Below are 15,406 nucleotides of genomic sequence, written 5' to 3' on the forward strand. Positions count from 1 at the left end.
CTGGGGCTGCCGAGGTGAAGAAGCCCCTGGATTTTCTGAGCCCACAGCCAATTCCAACATAATCCAGCTCCTCTTCTGTCCCCACAGAGGCCCCCTCCTCCGGGAAGCCAGCCTTGATTGCTCTTCCAGGATGCGATTCTTCCTCTCTGAGAAAGACATCCAAGTGCTCTCACCTGGGTGTGCATCTGCCTCAGCTGTGGACACTTTAAAATGTCAGGTTGTAAGGACACCTGGTTGGCTCAGTCCATGAAGCCTCAGACTCTTGGATTCACGTCCGGTAACGAGCTGGTGGTCGCGGAATGGAGCCCCGAATCAGGCTCTGCCCTCGGTATGGAGTGTGCTTCAGCGTCTCCCTCTCCCTCTTGCCGTCTCTCTCTCTCAAATAAATAAAATATTTTAAATTAAAAAAGTAAAATAAAATGTCCGGTTGCTGGAGTGGGATTTGCTGCAGGTGGGATGGTGACCAGCCTGGGTATGGGTGAGTTGAGAAACACCTCTTGATTTTACAGCAACCTCTGGATCTAGGGACTGCAACGATGTGGCAGCTGCAACCCGTAGGGTGTGTCCGTCTAAGGGCCAGGAGGTGGCTCGGAAGATGGGGCTGAACACACTGGCCCACTTGGAGCCCTCTCTGGGCTCCACTCCAGCAGGAGAGAGAAGGTGCGTTCGCCCTTTAGAAAGATGACCGGTCCTCCCAAAAGGAGGCTGTCACAAACCAAGTCACCAGTAACCACCTGCTAATGAGAAGCTGCACACCCTTAGCGGGGGCGCCTCATGCATCCCAAGCCCGCAAGAACTGGCAGCTACTTTTTCAAAATTGTATTTCTAATACTTGATACCGTCCCCGCGACAAGCTTGTGAAACAGATGAAGCATTTTAGAATCGTCTTCAAGAATAGGGAAGTGAGATTCTGGGGGTCGCAGTGACTTCCTGGAGCTCCCACAGAACGAATCCTATCCCCTTTGTAATCCGATCCCCTTGGTCTATCAGGTAGAACATAATCTGCGACAGTAAGGAACACTGCTACAGACATGCCAGGCACCAGGCTCACGGCTTCAGCAATCATACCTAAATACAGTCCTCACAATGATCGTGGGACAGCAAATGTGACCGGCCTTCCACAGGCGAGGAAACAGAGGCTCAAGACATCAGCAAGCCTTGCCCAGAGCCGCCCAGCTGGGAAGGGGCAGCACCCGGGCTTAATTATAAATCTCGGGCTCTCGGTCCCGGCTCTACATTCCCGGATGGTGTTTGTGGCGTTCATACGTAAAGACATTAACGGGCCTTCGTTCCACATGAGGAGGGGGGCTGTGTCTCTTACAGGCTCGCAAAAAGGAGTATAAAGCCTTGCTTTGGACAATAGAAGGTTATCAAATAAAATCTCTCAGGGAGGTCGGTGTCCTTTCCCACTCTCGGGAAAACCCAGTAGATCTGTGGAGCGTGTTTTAAGCAGTGGCTGCAGCAGGGGAAACGTGTGCGGGTCTCACTGTCAGCCAGCTGGGCTCAGAGCAGCGCCACAGGGGCTGACCAACGGCCCAAGTCCCTCAGGCGGACAGCCTGGTGCATCCCCCAGAGAGTAACAAGCCACCCATCCACTGGGGACAAACTTCCTCACTGGCAACGTCAGAAAGCAGGTGGCACTGCCCAGGACATTCCCTTGGGCCCCTCATTCCCTGTTGCCTGATTAGAAGCGCCCCCAGTATCCAGGCACTTAAAAGAACAAGTGGTTTTGAAAGACAGACACCTAAAGAAAAAATTAGTTGCCTCTCCTGTATAGGAAGATGTTCTAGAACGTTGACCCAAATGTTTCAAACTCAATCCTATATGTACATTTGCACTTGGGTCACTTGAGAGGTTTTTTGGCGTTTTTAAAAAAGATTTTATTTTTGTTTATTTGACAGAGAGAGAGATCACAAGTAGGCAGAGAGGCAGACAGAGAAAGGGGTGGGTGGAGCAGGCTCCCTGTTGAGCAGACAGCCTGATACGGGGCTCAATCCCAGGACCCTGAGATCATGACCCGAGCCGGAGGCAGAGGCTTAACCCAGTGAGCCACCCAAGTGCCCCACTTGAGAGTTTTTTAAGAGTCCCAGTAGAGCCATTTTCTGGTTGCAGCACAGTTGAGCCAAAGGCACAGAGAGGTTCCCATAGACTGTCACTACCCGCCCTGCCTGGCACAGCCTCCCCAGGAACAGCATCCCCCCCCCCCCCAGCAAAATAGTGCCTTTGCCACCATCACCTCTGACACATCATTATCACCATGGACAGAATATCTATGTCTACCCCCCCACCCATCTCATGTTGAAGCCTAATGCCCAACGTGGTGGCTTTAGTGGGTAGAGTCCCTGGAGATGACAGGTCCTGAGGGCAGAGCCTCCTTAGTGTGGTTCGTGCCCCTCTAGAGGAGACTCCAACGAGCTCCCTCACCCTGCCCCTTCCACCACGGGCATCCGTGGACAAGGACTCAGGCTCTCACCAGACACAGAATCTGCCGCCACCCTTGCCAGCCTCCAGAACTGTGAGAAAGAAAAGTCTGTTTGAGCTGCCTGGTCCACGGTATCTTGTCACAGCAGCCCGACCTGACTGAGGACACCAAAGTGGACACCCGACGTCCACAGATCACGGTAGGGGTCGGTCTCACTGGCGGACATTCTGTGGATTTGGGCAAACGTATAATGACACTTGGCCGTCATGACTGTATCAGAGAATCCCCGCTTCGCCCACTCCTCCCCCTCCCTCGAGCCCTGGCAGCCGCTCATTCTCCTGTCTCTATACCGTGTCTTTCACAGGATGTCACAGAGCTGGAGTCGCACAGGACGGAGCCCTTCTGATTGTCTGATTGTCTTATTTCACTTAGTGATAAGCCTTTAAGCTTCTTCCCTATCTTGTCATGGCTTGGTAGCTCTTTTCTTTTTCATGCTGGTAACAGTCCATTGTCTGGATGGGCCACAGTTTATCCACCACCTACTGAAGGACACCTTGGTGGCCCTGGGGGTCTGGCGATGATGATCACGTTGCTGGGACACCATGTTTACGTCCAAGTGGAGGGTTTTAGAGCTCGTCACAGCACTGCCTTGCGAGTTCTCACAACCCCTTTGAGCCCGGTGAGAAGGAGCACATGGTGAAAATGGCAAGAGCATGAAGAGTTTGACCATGGGTCTCCAAGCTGTGTGACGTTGGGTAATCAACCCCACCTCTCGGGGCTTCTGTTTCCTCTCCTGTACAATGCAAGGAAGTGATTCCTGCATTAGCATCGGCGAGAGGACCGAGCGGGCTGGTCCACAGGGAGTCTGAGCACACCCAGCCCGCAGCAAGCACGTTGTCATCGTCCCAGAACCATCCTGTTAGACAGACAAGAGGAGGTGTTGAGAGGTGAGATGCACCCGAGGTGCTGGGGTGCTGACAGCCGGGCCTCTCCCTGCATGTGCTTCGGAAATGCCAGTGTTTCCAGCCCTTACACGTCACAGGTACAGACTTAACACGTAAAATGCCACCTCTGCTTTCTGCTCCCAGACGCCCCCTGCATCATATGTGCACGTGCACACACACGCGCGCACACACACACGTGCACACACACACACGCGCGCGCACACACGTCCTAAAGTGCTAAAGAAAACAACACCCGAATAATTTCACTAACAACAAAGACTGGTTCCTGCAGAGCTAGAAGCTTGCCCCCTCCCTTCAGGCACCCTCTGTCAGCGGCTCTGCTCCTGAGTCATGCCCCTTCGCCCATCCTGGCTCAGGCGAGGCCCTCGGGCAGCCCCTGGCGTTTCACTGGAGACGGGACTGTCGCGAGGCGAGTATGCCGGAAGTGTCACCGCGACGGCCCCGCGCGCTGTTTCTGGCGCCACCACCCAGGGCAAAGCTGCGTCCCCGTGCTTCAGAGGGCAATGGGCTCCTGTCTCCCAGTTCTTTTTTTTTTTTAAAGATTTTATTGAGAGAGACAGAGGACACGAGCCAGGGGAGGGGTAGAGGGAGGAAGGAGAAGCAGACGTTCTGCTGAGCAGGGAGCCCACAGGGCTCGATCCCGGGACCCTGACACCATGACCCGAGCCGAAGGCAGATGCTTCACCCACTGAGCCCCCCGGGCGCCCCATCTTCTCTCCCGACTCTGTCCACTCCCAGGCGCTGCCCCCCCTTCTACCCCCATGCTTCTTCCGCCTCCCCCCTCCTCTGCTTGCCCCCTGTCTTGCCCTCCGCCCACCCGCATGCCCCCCGCATACCTTCCAGCTGTGACCTCCCGGTCCCCGTGGCCTCCCACCTAGCCCAGCACACACTTCGCAGCCTGCCCTCCAGGCCTTTCGAGCCACCGGCTCAGACTCTCAGCCTCCTCTCTCAGCCCGGTTTTGTCTCTATCAATTTGACTTTGCCCTTCTTCTTTCTCCTGCTTTTGTTGGTGTTTTTCCCACGCCAGAAATGCCCTCCTGGACCCCAAATCGGCCTGGTGGCTAGCAGGAGGGAAGGGTGGGGCGCCAAGAAATTCCTCTAACAAAGTGGGGAGGGGCTTGAAGAGGTATTAGTTCCAGGCACGAGGAGGACCTGCCCTGGGTGGAAACTGACCTCCTCTGGGAGCTGGAGAGGCGGAGAGAGGGCGGAGTGGTGCCCGCACAGAGCTCTGGCTTCCTCGGGTGAACCCAAATGTGAATTTAAAATATACACAGTGTGCCGCCGTTATGCAACTGGGGCAAGCGGGTGCATTCCGGTCATTTTAAAATGTCCTCTGCACACAGGAACCAACCGGTTTCTTCTAAGTAAACGTATGAGCATCTTTAAACACAGAGCAGGCGGGCAGAGGATCGCAGTTCTCCTCGCCAAGCGGAAACAGCAGCAAAGCTTTTTTTCTGAGATCTGGGGGTAGCGGCCAAAGAAGCAGTGGGAGGGGCTCGTGGTCTCTGTGAGTGCAGGGGAGAGTGGTGAGAAGATGCTCTTTTGGTTTTAAAGTCTTTTTTGCTATTAGGATTTATAGCCATGTAGTGTATGACGCCCACTCTTTAAAAAAAATCTGTATAATTTCTTTCGTATTTTGGGCTGCCAGCAATCCATTGACATCTCTCCTATCTGTTGCAGGGCCAAGTAAAGACCTTCTGTTATTTTCCCTTGAACTGAGAACTTGAAAGATACCTGGTTATTTGGAGCTGCATCTAATACTTAATAGATGTAGAATTGTTTAATAAGTCTGTATGTGTCTTGCCAGAATAGAAGTTTCAGCCTGTGAGCCCTTCCAGGACAACCTTGGAGCATCTGACCATGCTTCCCCATTCCCTGGGTAGCCTCTGCCTAAAATAAGTACAAGTAAATGTCTGAATTGGATCCTGGGTTTCAACCACTGAGTGGGGAAAGAGGCCTGTGGTTATGGCAGGAAGGAGACTGTGTTTCTGAAGCCCCAGGTGACTGGGAGCTGGGAGCCATGAGTCTGGGCTGAGCAGAGCAGTGGGGTGTGGTACGCAGTGGCTAAATGAGGCGGACCAGGTCCTGCCTGCTTTCCTGCTGCTTCTAACCTGGAATGGAGTGTGTGTGTGTGTGTGGGGGGGTGGCAAGGCAGACCACAGACTAATAGGATCATCTCAGAGAGGGTGACAGTGAATCAGGGTGGGAGTGGGCTGAAGGAAAGCAGGAAGCAGATGGGAGGTGAGGTCTTGGAGGAGTGTCAAGGCAGCACGGAACTGAGGGCCAGGGACCTAGGCAAAAGGAACAGCACATGCAAAGGCCCTGTGGAGGGTCCGGGTTGGTCTGGCACTGGAAGCCCCCAGTGTGGACACTCAGGTGCGAAGGCTGGGGTCCAGCTGGGGAACGCTCTCTGCTTTCATGGGATTCCTAAGGGTGATGAGCATCCAGGGCCCACCATGGTCTGAGTCCTTTGGGAAAGCTGCTCTGGACTCCTGACTCCATTCAGTTCTTTCGAGGTCCCCATGGGGTCTCCCTAGGTTATTGCCACCATGAGACCGTGTCGTCAGAGGCACCACTCAAAGCTGCCCTGGACTGTGATTCCAGGTCTGGCTTATTCCCTGGGGCTCAGAACACCCATCCCACACTTTCTCCCTCTCTCTCCCTGCCTTGTCCACACAATCAGGGCCCTGTCTGTACCTCCCAGGGAATAGCCCGCTTTTCACGGGCTCCGATAATGAGTCTATTTACCCCACAGGGTTAATTACAGGGTTTCCAGTTGGTGATAGAGAAAGCTAAAATTTCAGAGACATTGAGTCATGTGTGTTCAGAAGTCACGCCTATGTGCATACACTATTCACTGTGTATATATAGTTATAAAATTACAATCTATATGTTTCCATTTAGACTATTTTTATACATATATAGAAGTTTCTATTTTAACTTTTTAAGTCTCCTCTAATTTCCAAGGTCCTGACCCGAATTCCAAAGTGATGGGTTAAGAGACCCAGTTCAATCATGTGGCAGCTGCAAGACGCAAGTAGGATATTTAAGGTCTCCAGGTAGGGCTTAAACCCCACCTGTAAAGTGGTGATATGAAGCGTACCCACCCCAAGAGAAGATTAAGAGAACTGTTACGGGGGGTGCCTGCGGGACTTAACGACTGATAAGCATCTGCCTTCTGCTCAGGTCGTGGTCCTAGGGTCCTGGAATCGAGCCCCACATCGGGCTCCCTGCTCCACGGGGAGCCTGCTTCTCCCTCTGCCACTCCCCCTGCCTGTGTTCCCTTTCTGGCTGTGTCTCTCTCTGTGTTAAATAAATAAATAAACATTAAAAAATTAAATCTTAAAAAAAAGAGAGGTGTCACGGCAGATTCTCCAACAGAGCACACACTGTGCGCACATTCCACTTTCTCTTACACACCAGGGAGAAAAATCTTGGAAAGATCATACATTCGGTTCCACAACGATTTTTGTGCGCCTATTACGTGCCAAGGTAGCACAGAAGGCACTGGGACTGCAGAGAGAAATGAGGCAGTCCCTACCTGCCAAGGAAGGCAGGGCGTGGGTGAGCGGGGGGCTGAGTCGCAAATGTTAGCTCGCCCATGTGCCTGGGCCCAGAGCAGACGGACATCCTGTCCCCTGGGCATGTTGGGGCCACATGACAGGCTCTGGCCATTGAGTGTTGAAGGACGGTGATAGACAGCACTGGAAGGCGGGGCCACTTAATTCCCAGGACAGGGTCTCCCTCTCTGGCCCCTGCCAACATGGCAGGAGAGGTGGCCTTCCAACACTCGGGTCCTGAGTGACTTGGAGGAGCAGAAGCCCCGCCCAGCTGGGACTGCTCAGCAGGAAGCCGGGGACACTCGGGGTGTTTCTGGCTGCAGCTTACACCCCCCTCAACTGAGCAAGTCAATCACGTCCACAGCCATCCGGCTGAAGGCAGCTCCCTGACACTCTTTAAGAAGAAACATGTACACTTGAACAATCTGTTTGGAAAACATCTACACCAGTCGACTGGATTTCTTGCGTCTTTGTGCTAATTATGGCAATACTTGACTTATAAGACAAAAAAGCTCCTTAGAGAATCAGCTTTTTTTTTTTTAACTTAAACAATCACAAGTTAATATGATAAAGCACATGACTGTTGATTATTTTTCAGAAACGTCCAGAACACAAGGAGAAGGGACGCAGGGCCAAGTTGGCCCCCATGTGAGGTCTTGCAAGTCGTTCCGTGGAAGGGTGTTTGCTTTGTGTCATGTCCCTTTTTTAATTTTCAGAGTAATGGAGGTGTTCTTCGCTCATCTTTTTTTAAGTTTGAAAAATTTCAAGGGACGCCTGGGGGATCAATGGATTAAGCATCTACCTTCCGCTCAGGTCATGATCCTGGGTTCCTGGGATTGAGTCCCACATGGGGCTCCTTGCTGGGCGGGGAGTCTGCTTCTCCCTCTGCCTGCCACTACCTCTGCTTGTGCGCTCTCTCTCTCTCTCTCTCAGACAAATAAAGAAAATCTTAAAAAAAAAAAAAAGTCTTTTTAAAGAACTTCAGTTTTACAGGAAAGTTGCAAGAACTGCACACAGCGAGTGCCCACACCCCTCAGGCTCAGTGGCTGTTTCCATTTGACGGTTCAGGCGTGTCACTCCATCTCCCCCACCCCACCCCCTGCAGTGGAATCTTTCTAGAAGTTGCAGGGAGGACGATACCAGCCCTCAACACGGTGACGTGTACCTTCCAGAAACAAGGACAGACGTGTTCTTGCTTGACCACATCGAGTGACTGCACTCAGGAATTTTAACCCTGATACAAGATTATTATCTAATATGCACTCCAGATTCAAGTGTTCCCAGGTACTCTCAAAACTGTCTTTTATTCGCCTTTGAATTTCCCCCACTCTGGTCAAGCACTGCATTTAGTTATCACATTCCTTTCAAGCCAGGACAGTCCTGTCCCCTGTTACTAGTCATTCATGGCACTGCCATCTGTGAACAGCACCGAATCGGCTTTATCTCCTGGGAAGGCCATGCTTGGGGCTGGGGGTGGGGGCTCAGATAGTTTTCATCAGGGACACGCCTGTCGTCCTGGAACAAGATCATTGCTAGGAGCCGGGTTGTGATGGATTTTTACATAGCAGAACTGATTCTGTTCATGCCAGACGTTCGTCACATCCCCTGTAGATTCTGGAAGACTGGGACTGCCCTTATCCCTGGTTCCTTTCCCTGAAACCCAAGGCATCTCTGGAGCCCGAGCCCAGAGGGAGATGTTGAAAGGCCTCTGGGACAAATGTCTTGAAAGCAGTGAGAGAAGACACACTCTCCTTTGGCTTGTGGCCTCTTTGAATTCTCTGTAGTGCCTCAGGAGCAGAAGGGGCTTGCAGGCATGTTTGAAACTCCCCCTCTCGTTCAAGCCAATGCCGGACACCCACATCCAGTGCAAACGCTTTTCTGATGAATCCCTCTAAACCCAAGCCACACCTTGGGCAGAAGGACGGTGGGCCTGGGAAGACACAGAGGGACAAGAAATCCCCGGCGTGGGGGTGGGGTGGGAGCGCCTAGACTTCTAGCCTCCTAAGAGGCACAGATTATATTTGCTCAGATTTCATTTATTCTCTTTGCTCAGAACCTCCGCGAATCTCCCCAGAGAGGATTTCTTGCTGCAGAGAAGTCTCAAAGACATTTCCGTTTTCCAGCCGACCCTGTTCTTGACACATTGCATCGCTCTGGAAAGCGTTTTGCTCTTCCTTCACCGACGCGCGGCACGCAGTCCTGGCTCGGCGCTTTCCCAGGGCCTTCCCCGCGCGGTGCAATGCCGGAGCGCGTCCGTGCGGTGTCAGCACCTGCCTTGCCACCAGCGCCGCCCGGTCCCTTTCTTTCTGCCTTTTGAGCAGTTCCCCCGGTTGGCCTTCAGGTGGCGCCAAAACCACAGGCCCGCGCGAGCCGCGTCCAGGTGCGGGAGCGGGCGGCGCGGGGGCGGGAGGCCTCCGGGTGCGCGTGCTGGGTGGGGGGCCAGGGGGAGGAGGTGAGGGGGGGGGGCTTGGGTTTCTCCCGCCTTCATCACCGCTCCTGATTCCTGCGACACGCAGCACCCTCCGGGGCCCGATTCCAATCTCGGCTCCGCGACCGCAAGCTCGGGAGGGGACGCAACCGTGCATGAACCAGAAGCCCCCCCGCCACCCCCGGAGACCCGCCGCAGGTTCCAGGAAAGGTCGGCAGCGCAGGTGTCCGCCAAGCGCAGGTGTGCGGAAGGTGCTGCTGTACCGACCCGTGCAAACGTCTCTCCCGGGGTCCTACGGAGCCGAGACCAAACCCAGGGCCGGGGGCCGAGGGAAATGCCTCTCTCACCTTTTCTGTCTAGATGATAGGATTTCTTTCCTCCCAACCCCAAGTTTTTTTGGAGGGGCGCAAAATTTTGGCGACTCCACCTAGTGCTTTGCAGATGACGTTATGTTAAACCCGGACACCCCTGTAAATGCAAACTCAGATGGCAGCTGTCCTTTTGGAATTTGTTTTCCACGGTCCTCGGTGTTTCTGGGTTTTACCCTGTGCTGTGATACATTTTCTTAGAGCACCTCATAAAAGCAGAGTGAATAATATTTCTACAGGAAGCCTACAGACCGAGGAATAGTTCTCCATCAAGAGTTTGCATTTCCAGTGAAACAGTAAGAACTCGAGGTGCCTGCCCCACACTCCACGAGGAAGGCATTAAAAAAAAAAAAGATGGATCTGAACATACTAAAAAATAATAAAGGCTTAGTGGCGCGGAGGAACTCTCAGACCCTTCACCTGGGAGCTGAGGACTGGGAAGCTTGATTCTATTTCGTTGCAAAAAAAAAAAAAAAAAAAATCAAGTTAAAGAAAGACTCACAGCACCCATTAAAAAAAATTGTGTTTCAGAAGTAGAATACTGAAGGGGAACCTTCAGTATGAAACCTGGGAACCTGGTTTGCATTGGCCCTCTGACTGTGAATTTACCGGGAGACAGTACCACTCACACATAACGCACACGCCTGTTTTCTTCTTTTGTTCCTTTCCTGAAAATGAATGAGATGTCTCCGACGCCCTGTCCTCACCTCCCGAAGCTGAGCGCGGGCGGATTGTCTCACACCCTTTTCCCGGGAATCAAGTGAGCGACCCAGGAAGAGGGGCGGTGGGGGGGGGGGCGGTGGGTAAGTACAAGAGTTTCATCCCTGGTCTTCCCTACCCAACCGAGGGGCAACTTGCAGAAGGATTCTGACCAGTCTTCAGCCCTTCTTATGAGTGTCCTTCCCCCTCAAGGGGAAGCGGGGAATGGGGAGCCGATTGTTGGAGGTGTTGGAGGAATACTCAGTCCACAAATTAACTAACTTCCCGGGGTAACCGGAGGAGAGGGGAGAGCTCTGAAGGGCGAAGACCTCGAGTCGCTCCAGGGCGATAACCCGACCGAATAAACTCTGGAGGTGTCTTAACCGTGAGCGGTCACTTACCCCCTCCTCCCACGGAGCCCTGGTGCCCAGATCGTCTTATCAAAGGACGACGACGACAGAAAGTCGGCCAGGAGAGTCCCTAAGGGGGTTTTGCCGGGAGCGGGAGGTGGGGACTGCGCCCCGGGGTTGGCGATCCAGCAGACGACGGGACCGGGGGGCAGCCCCCTCGCCCGCAGGCCGCCCTGTGCGGCGCCACCGACGCGCGTCTCCGGGCGCAGCCCCCGCGGAAAGCGGGCTTGGGTTCCTCCTCGCCGGCAGAGGAACCCCGGCTCTGCCTGGGCCGGTGGCTGGCTGCATTGTTCCCGTCCTTGGGGAGCGCGGGAGTCAGCCTGTCTAAGGGAATTTATCTCTGGGAAAAGGGAGAGGCCCTGCAAAGCTGGAGAAGGTGGTCTGCGATCGTCTGCGCGGGCGGGGAGTGCGGGAAATTAGCGGAGCTATTCCCCTCTCTTTCCCCAAACCCTACCAAACTGCTCACGGTGACGCGGGCGATTTACCGAATCCACGGCGCACTGGACATTAAATTCTCAAGACACTGCTGCTTCCCTCACTCTGCCTTTCCCTGTGGAGGCCACGGCCTGCCTGCTCCTCTCCCTCCGGCGGAGGTGAGGGGCATGCATTCAGTTTCCATAATTTGCCTCTAAAAGCTTTTGGGTTATTCTTGACGGCCCTGAACCTGGAAACTCTCTGTTGAAAATTATTATTTTTTTTTTTTTTGCTTAAATGATGACAATAACCAGAAGGAGGCCCCTTCCCTACCACCTCAGCACGCCTGCTCAGAATCCATCACACCTGGGCCCCGATAATTAGGAAATCTAATTATTCGCCTCATCACTCATTAATAAGAAAAATAGTCCCAGGGTCTTTGCTGCTTACACAGTCTTTGGGGAAATACTAGACTATGCTCACCAATTCGATTTCATATCTCAAACTAACTTTATCTGCAAAGGGGCATGGGGATTTGGTTTTTTTTTTTCCTCCGAGCCTGTGGGCCCATGAACCAAAATGTGATAATAGAATAAATTTTAAGAAGATATCACTCTTTTAAAAAAAAATCTTTTCGAGGGAAGCCTGCAGCGCAGGGGAGTCTGGTTCCGAGCCGCGGGGTCTTAGAGCCGACGGATTCCGGCGCTCCTCGCCCCGATTGGCGCCCGCTCCCCGCAGCTGGCGCGCTATTGGCCCGCAGTCCCCGGAGGGGGCGTGGCCGGAGGGAAGTAAAAACTTGCTTTCAGCAAGAAGACTTTTGAAACTTTTCCCAATCCCTAAAAGGGACTTTGCCTCTTTTTCCGGGCTCGGCAGGGCGGCCACTCTGGACCCCGGCTTGCTGACCCTCAGGGCTGCCTCCTCGCTGGGGGGCTAGGAGAGCCGCCGTCCCCCTCCCGGCGCGGACAGAGCGGCCGGCCTCGCTCCGCTGCGCGCGTGGCGTCTCCGCTGCGCCCCGGCCGCCAGCTCGGGCGGCCACCCCCGGCCCCGAGAGCCAGCAGGCGAGCGAGCCGGGGCCAGCGCTGCGCTCGCCGGGCGCGCCCTCCAGGATGCCGATCCGCCCGGTCCGCTGACGACGAGCGTCGCGTCTCCGCGCGCCGGCGGGCGCCCAGGGCCGGCGCCACCCCATCTCGCCCCCAAGGCTTCCCGGCGCCCGGGGCTCCCCCCGCCGGCTCCCGGCCTCTCGCCCGCTCGCTCCCTCGCTCTCTCGCGCTCTCGCTCTCGCAGGCCCTTCCTCGCGGTGCGTGCGCGCAGGCGGCGGCGAGCCGTCTCGGACGCAGCATGCAGGCGCGCTACTCGGTGTCCGACCCCAACGCCCTGGGAGTGGTGCCCTACTTGAGCGAGCAAAATTACTACCGGGCGGCGGGCAGCTACGGCGGCATGGCCAGCCCCATGGGCGTCTACTCCGGCCACCCGGAGCAGTACGGCGCGGGCATGGGCCGCTCCTACGCGCCCTACCACCACCACCAGCCCGCGGCGCCCAAGGACCTCGTAAAGCCGCCCTACAGCTACATCGCGCTCATAACCATGGCGATCCAGAACGCGCCCGAGAAGAAGGTCACGCTGAACGGCATCTACCAATTCATCATGGACCGCTTCCCCTTCTACCGGGAGAACAAGCAGGGCTGGCAGAACAGCATCCGCCACAACCTCTCGCTCAACGAATGCTTCGTCAAGGTGCCCCGCGACGACAAGAAGCCCGGCAAGGGCAGCTACTGGACGCTGGACCCGGACTCCTACAACATGTTCGAGAACGGCAGCTTCCTGCGGCGGCGGCGGCGCTTCAAGAAAAAGGACGTGCCCAAGGAGAAGGAGGAGCGGGCCCACCTCAAGGAGCCGCCCCCGGCGGCGGCCAAGGGCGCCCCGGCCGGGCCCCCTCTAGCGGACGCCCCCAAGGAGGTCGAGAAGAAGGTGGTCATCAAGAGCGAGGCGGCGTCGCCGGCGCTGCCGGTCATCACCAAGGTGGAGACGCTGAGCCCCGAGAGCGCGCTGCAGGGCAGCCCGCGCAGCGCGGCCTCCACGCCCGCCGGCTCCCCCGACGGCTCGCTGCCCGAGCACCACGCCGGCGCGCCCAACGGGCTGCCGGGCTTCAGCGTGGAGAACATCATGACGCTGCGAACGTCGCCGCCCGGCGGCGAGCTGAGCCCCGCGTCCGGGCGCGCGGGCCTGGTGGTGCCGCCGCTGGCGCTGTCCTACGCCACCGCGCCGCCCGCCGCCTACGGCCAGCCGTGCGCGCAGGGCCTGGAGGCCGGGGGCGCCGGCGGCTACCAGTGCAGCATGCGCGCCATGAGCCTGTACACCGGTGCCGAGCGGCCCGCGCACATGTGCGTCCCGCCCGCGCTGGACGAGGCCCTCTCGGACCACCCGAGCGGCCCCACGTCGCCCCTGAGCGCCCTCAACCTCGCCGCCGGCCAGGAGGGCGCGCTCGCCGCCGCCGGCCACCACCACCAACATCACGGCCACCACCACCCGCAGGCGCCGCCGCCCCCGCCGGCTCCCCAGCCCCAGCCGGCGCCGCAGCCCGGGGCCGCTGCGGCCCAGGCGGCCTCCTGGTATCTCAACCACAGCGCGGACCTGAACCACCTCCCGGGCCACACGTTCGCGGCCCAGCAGCAGACTTTCCCCAACGTCCGGGAGATGTTCAGTTCCCACCGGCTGGGGATGGAGAACTCGACCCTCGGGGAACCGCAGGTGAGCACCAACGCGAGCTGTCAGCTGCCCTACAGATCCACGCCGTCTCTCTACCGCCACGCCGCCCCCTATTCCTATGACTGCACCAAGTACTGACCCGCCTGGCCCGCTCCGGCTTCGCCTCCCACACCCCGACCTCTCAGGACAGTTCAGGCCGCAGAGAACCAAAACATGCCCACCAGCCTTGTCTCAGACCCGGGAGCCCAGGGAGCGCGCGCCGGCCTCAGCCCTCTGCGAAGCTGCAGGTAACTTTAATTCGCGGCCGCGTTTTCGAGATCCTAAGAGGCCCCGGTAAAGGGACGCAGTCCGGCGAAATGAATATTGATTTTAAACCCCCTCCCCTACCAGGATGGTTGTGCTCGCTGCTCCAGCTGGGGTTTCAAAAATTAAGTTACGGACCAAATCCCATAGCGACCCAGTAATGACTCTCTGTAGAGGCCCCCATAGCTCTATGGGGGCCTCTATAGACTCCGTTTGTGCTGTGTGTAATTTTAAATTTCTCTAACCGTGCTGTACAAATGTGTGGATTTGTAATCAGGCTATTTTGTTGTTGTTCAGAGCCATTAATATAATATTTAAAGTTGAGTTCACTGGATGATTTTTTTCACCTTACCCAACCATTTCTAATTGCCAAAATGAAAATTCAAGAAACCTATGTGGGGTTTTTAATCCCTGCACACTTAGGAGATATCATTCTATTCCCGGTGGTAGGTCTTTTGCAAAACAAGGAAATAATTTATTTTGTTGTTGTTGGCGGATAAAGAAGTCAAGTATCTGATACTTTTTATTTACAAAGTGTGATGGCTTTGTGTAGTAGATTCCTCCCTGAGCGTTCCTAAAAGAAAAAAAAAAAACTTTAAAAATTTAACTTCACCTGTGTTTGTCGTATGTGGTCTTAATTGTTGTACTTACCTTAAAATAAACCCGTGTTGTTTCTCTGCCCAACGTCCGGACAATGTGTTTGTGCTCTCGCATTTAAAAAACAAACAAACAAAAAACCCCAACAAGGTGCGTTTTTTGGAAATCCACCTGTTTTCATTATTTTTGTTACGCAGGTGGGCAAACGGATAGACGGATGTGAGGAGGATCACCGAGGAATGGGAGCATTCCCCTATTATCTCGTTAGTGACAGAAAAGACTATCCATTAATGTAGATCCCACCCTGGCCTAGGCAGTCAAGAAACAGCCCCGGCTGGATGTGGCCGCTTCAAGGACTGGGCGCATTCGCCGCGTTTGCTGTAAATGCTTTTTGCTAAATGCAGCAAAACACGCCAATTGTCAAAACAAACTGTGCCATTGCACCTCCACATCCAGCCCTCCCCAGCTGAGGAGGCCAGGGAGGGCGAAGATAAGCGCGTTCCATTAGCAAACTGCTGCGAACCAGGGGGAGGG

At 55.3% G+C, this 15,406-nt stretch overlaps 1 protein-coding gene and 1 long non-coding RNA gene across 2 annotated transcripts; one reads left to right on the plus strand and one right to left on the minus strand.

The window, feature by feature from the left end:
* Positions 1 to 2,887: 2,887 nt before the first annotated feature.
* LOC116580133 lies at positions 2,888 to 4,527 on the minus strand. Its single transcript, XR_004281515.1, has 2 exons — positions 4,224 to 4,527; positions 2,888 to 3,338 (listed from the first exon to the last, which is right to left on the minus strand). It is a non-coding gene; the product is annotated as an uncharacterized LOC116580133 (long non-coding RNA).
* A 7,575-nt stretch (positions 4,528 to 12,102) lies between these two features.
* Positions 12,103 to 14,953, plus strand: FOXC2 (forkhead box C2). The gene has a single exon (XM_032324966.1). It carries the CDS (start codon positions 12,605 to 12,607, stop codon positions 14,108 to 14,110), a length of 1,506 nt encoding a protein of 501 aa, XP_032180857.1. The 5' UTR covers positions 12,103 to 12,604; the 3' UTR covers positions 14,111 to 14,953.
* The last annotated feature ends 453 nt before the right edge of the window (positions 14,954 to 15,406 follow it).

This window comes from Mustela erminea, chromosome 19 (assembly GCF_009829155.1).
Source record: "Mustela erminea isolate mMusErm1 chromosome 19, mMusErm1.Pri, whole genome shotgun sequence".
NCBI lineage: Eukaryota > Metazoa > Chordata > Mammalia > Carnivora > Mustelidae > Mustela > Mustela erminea.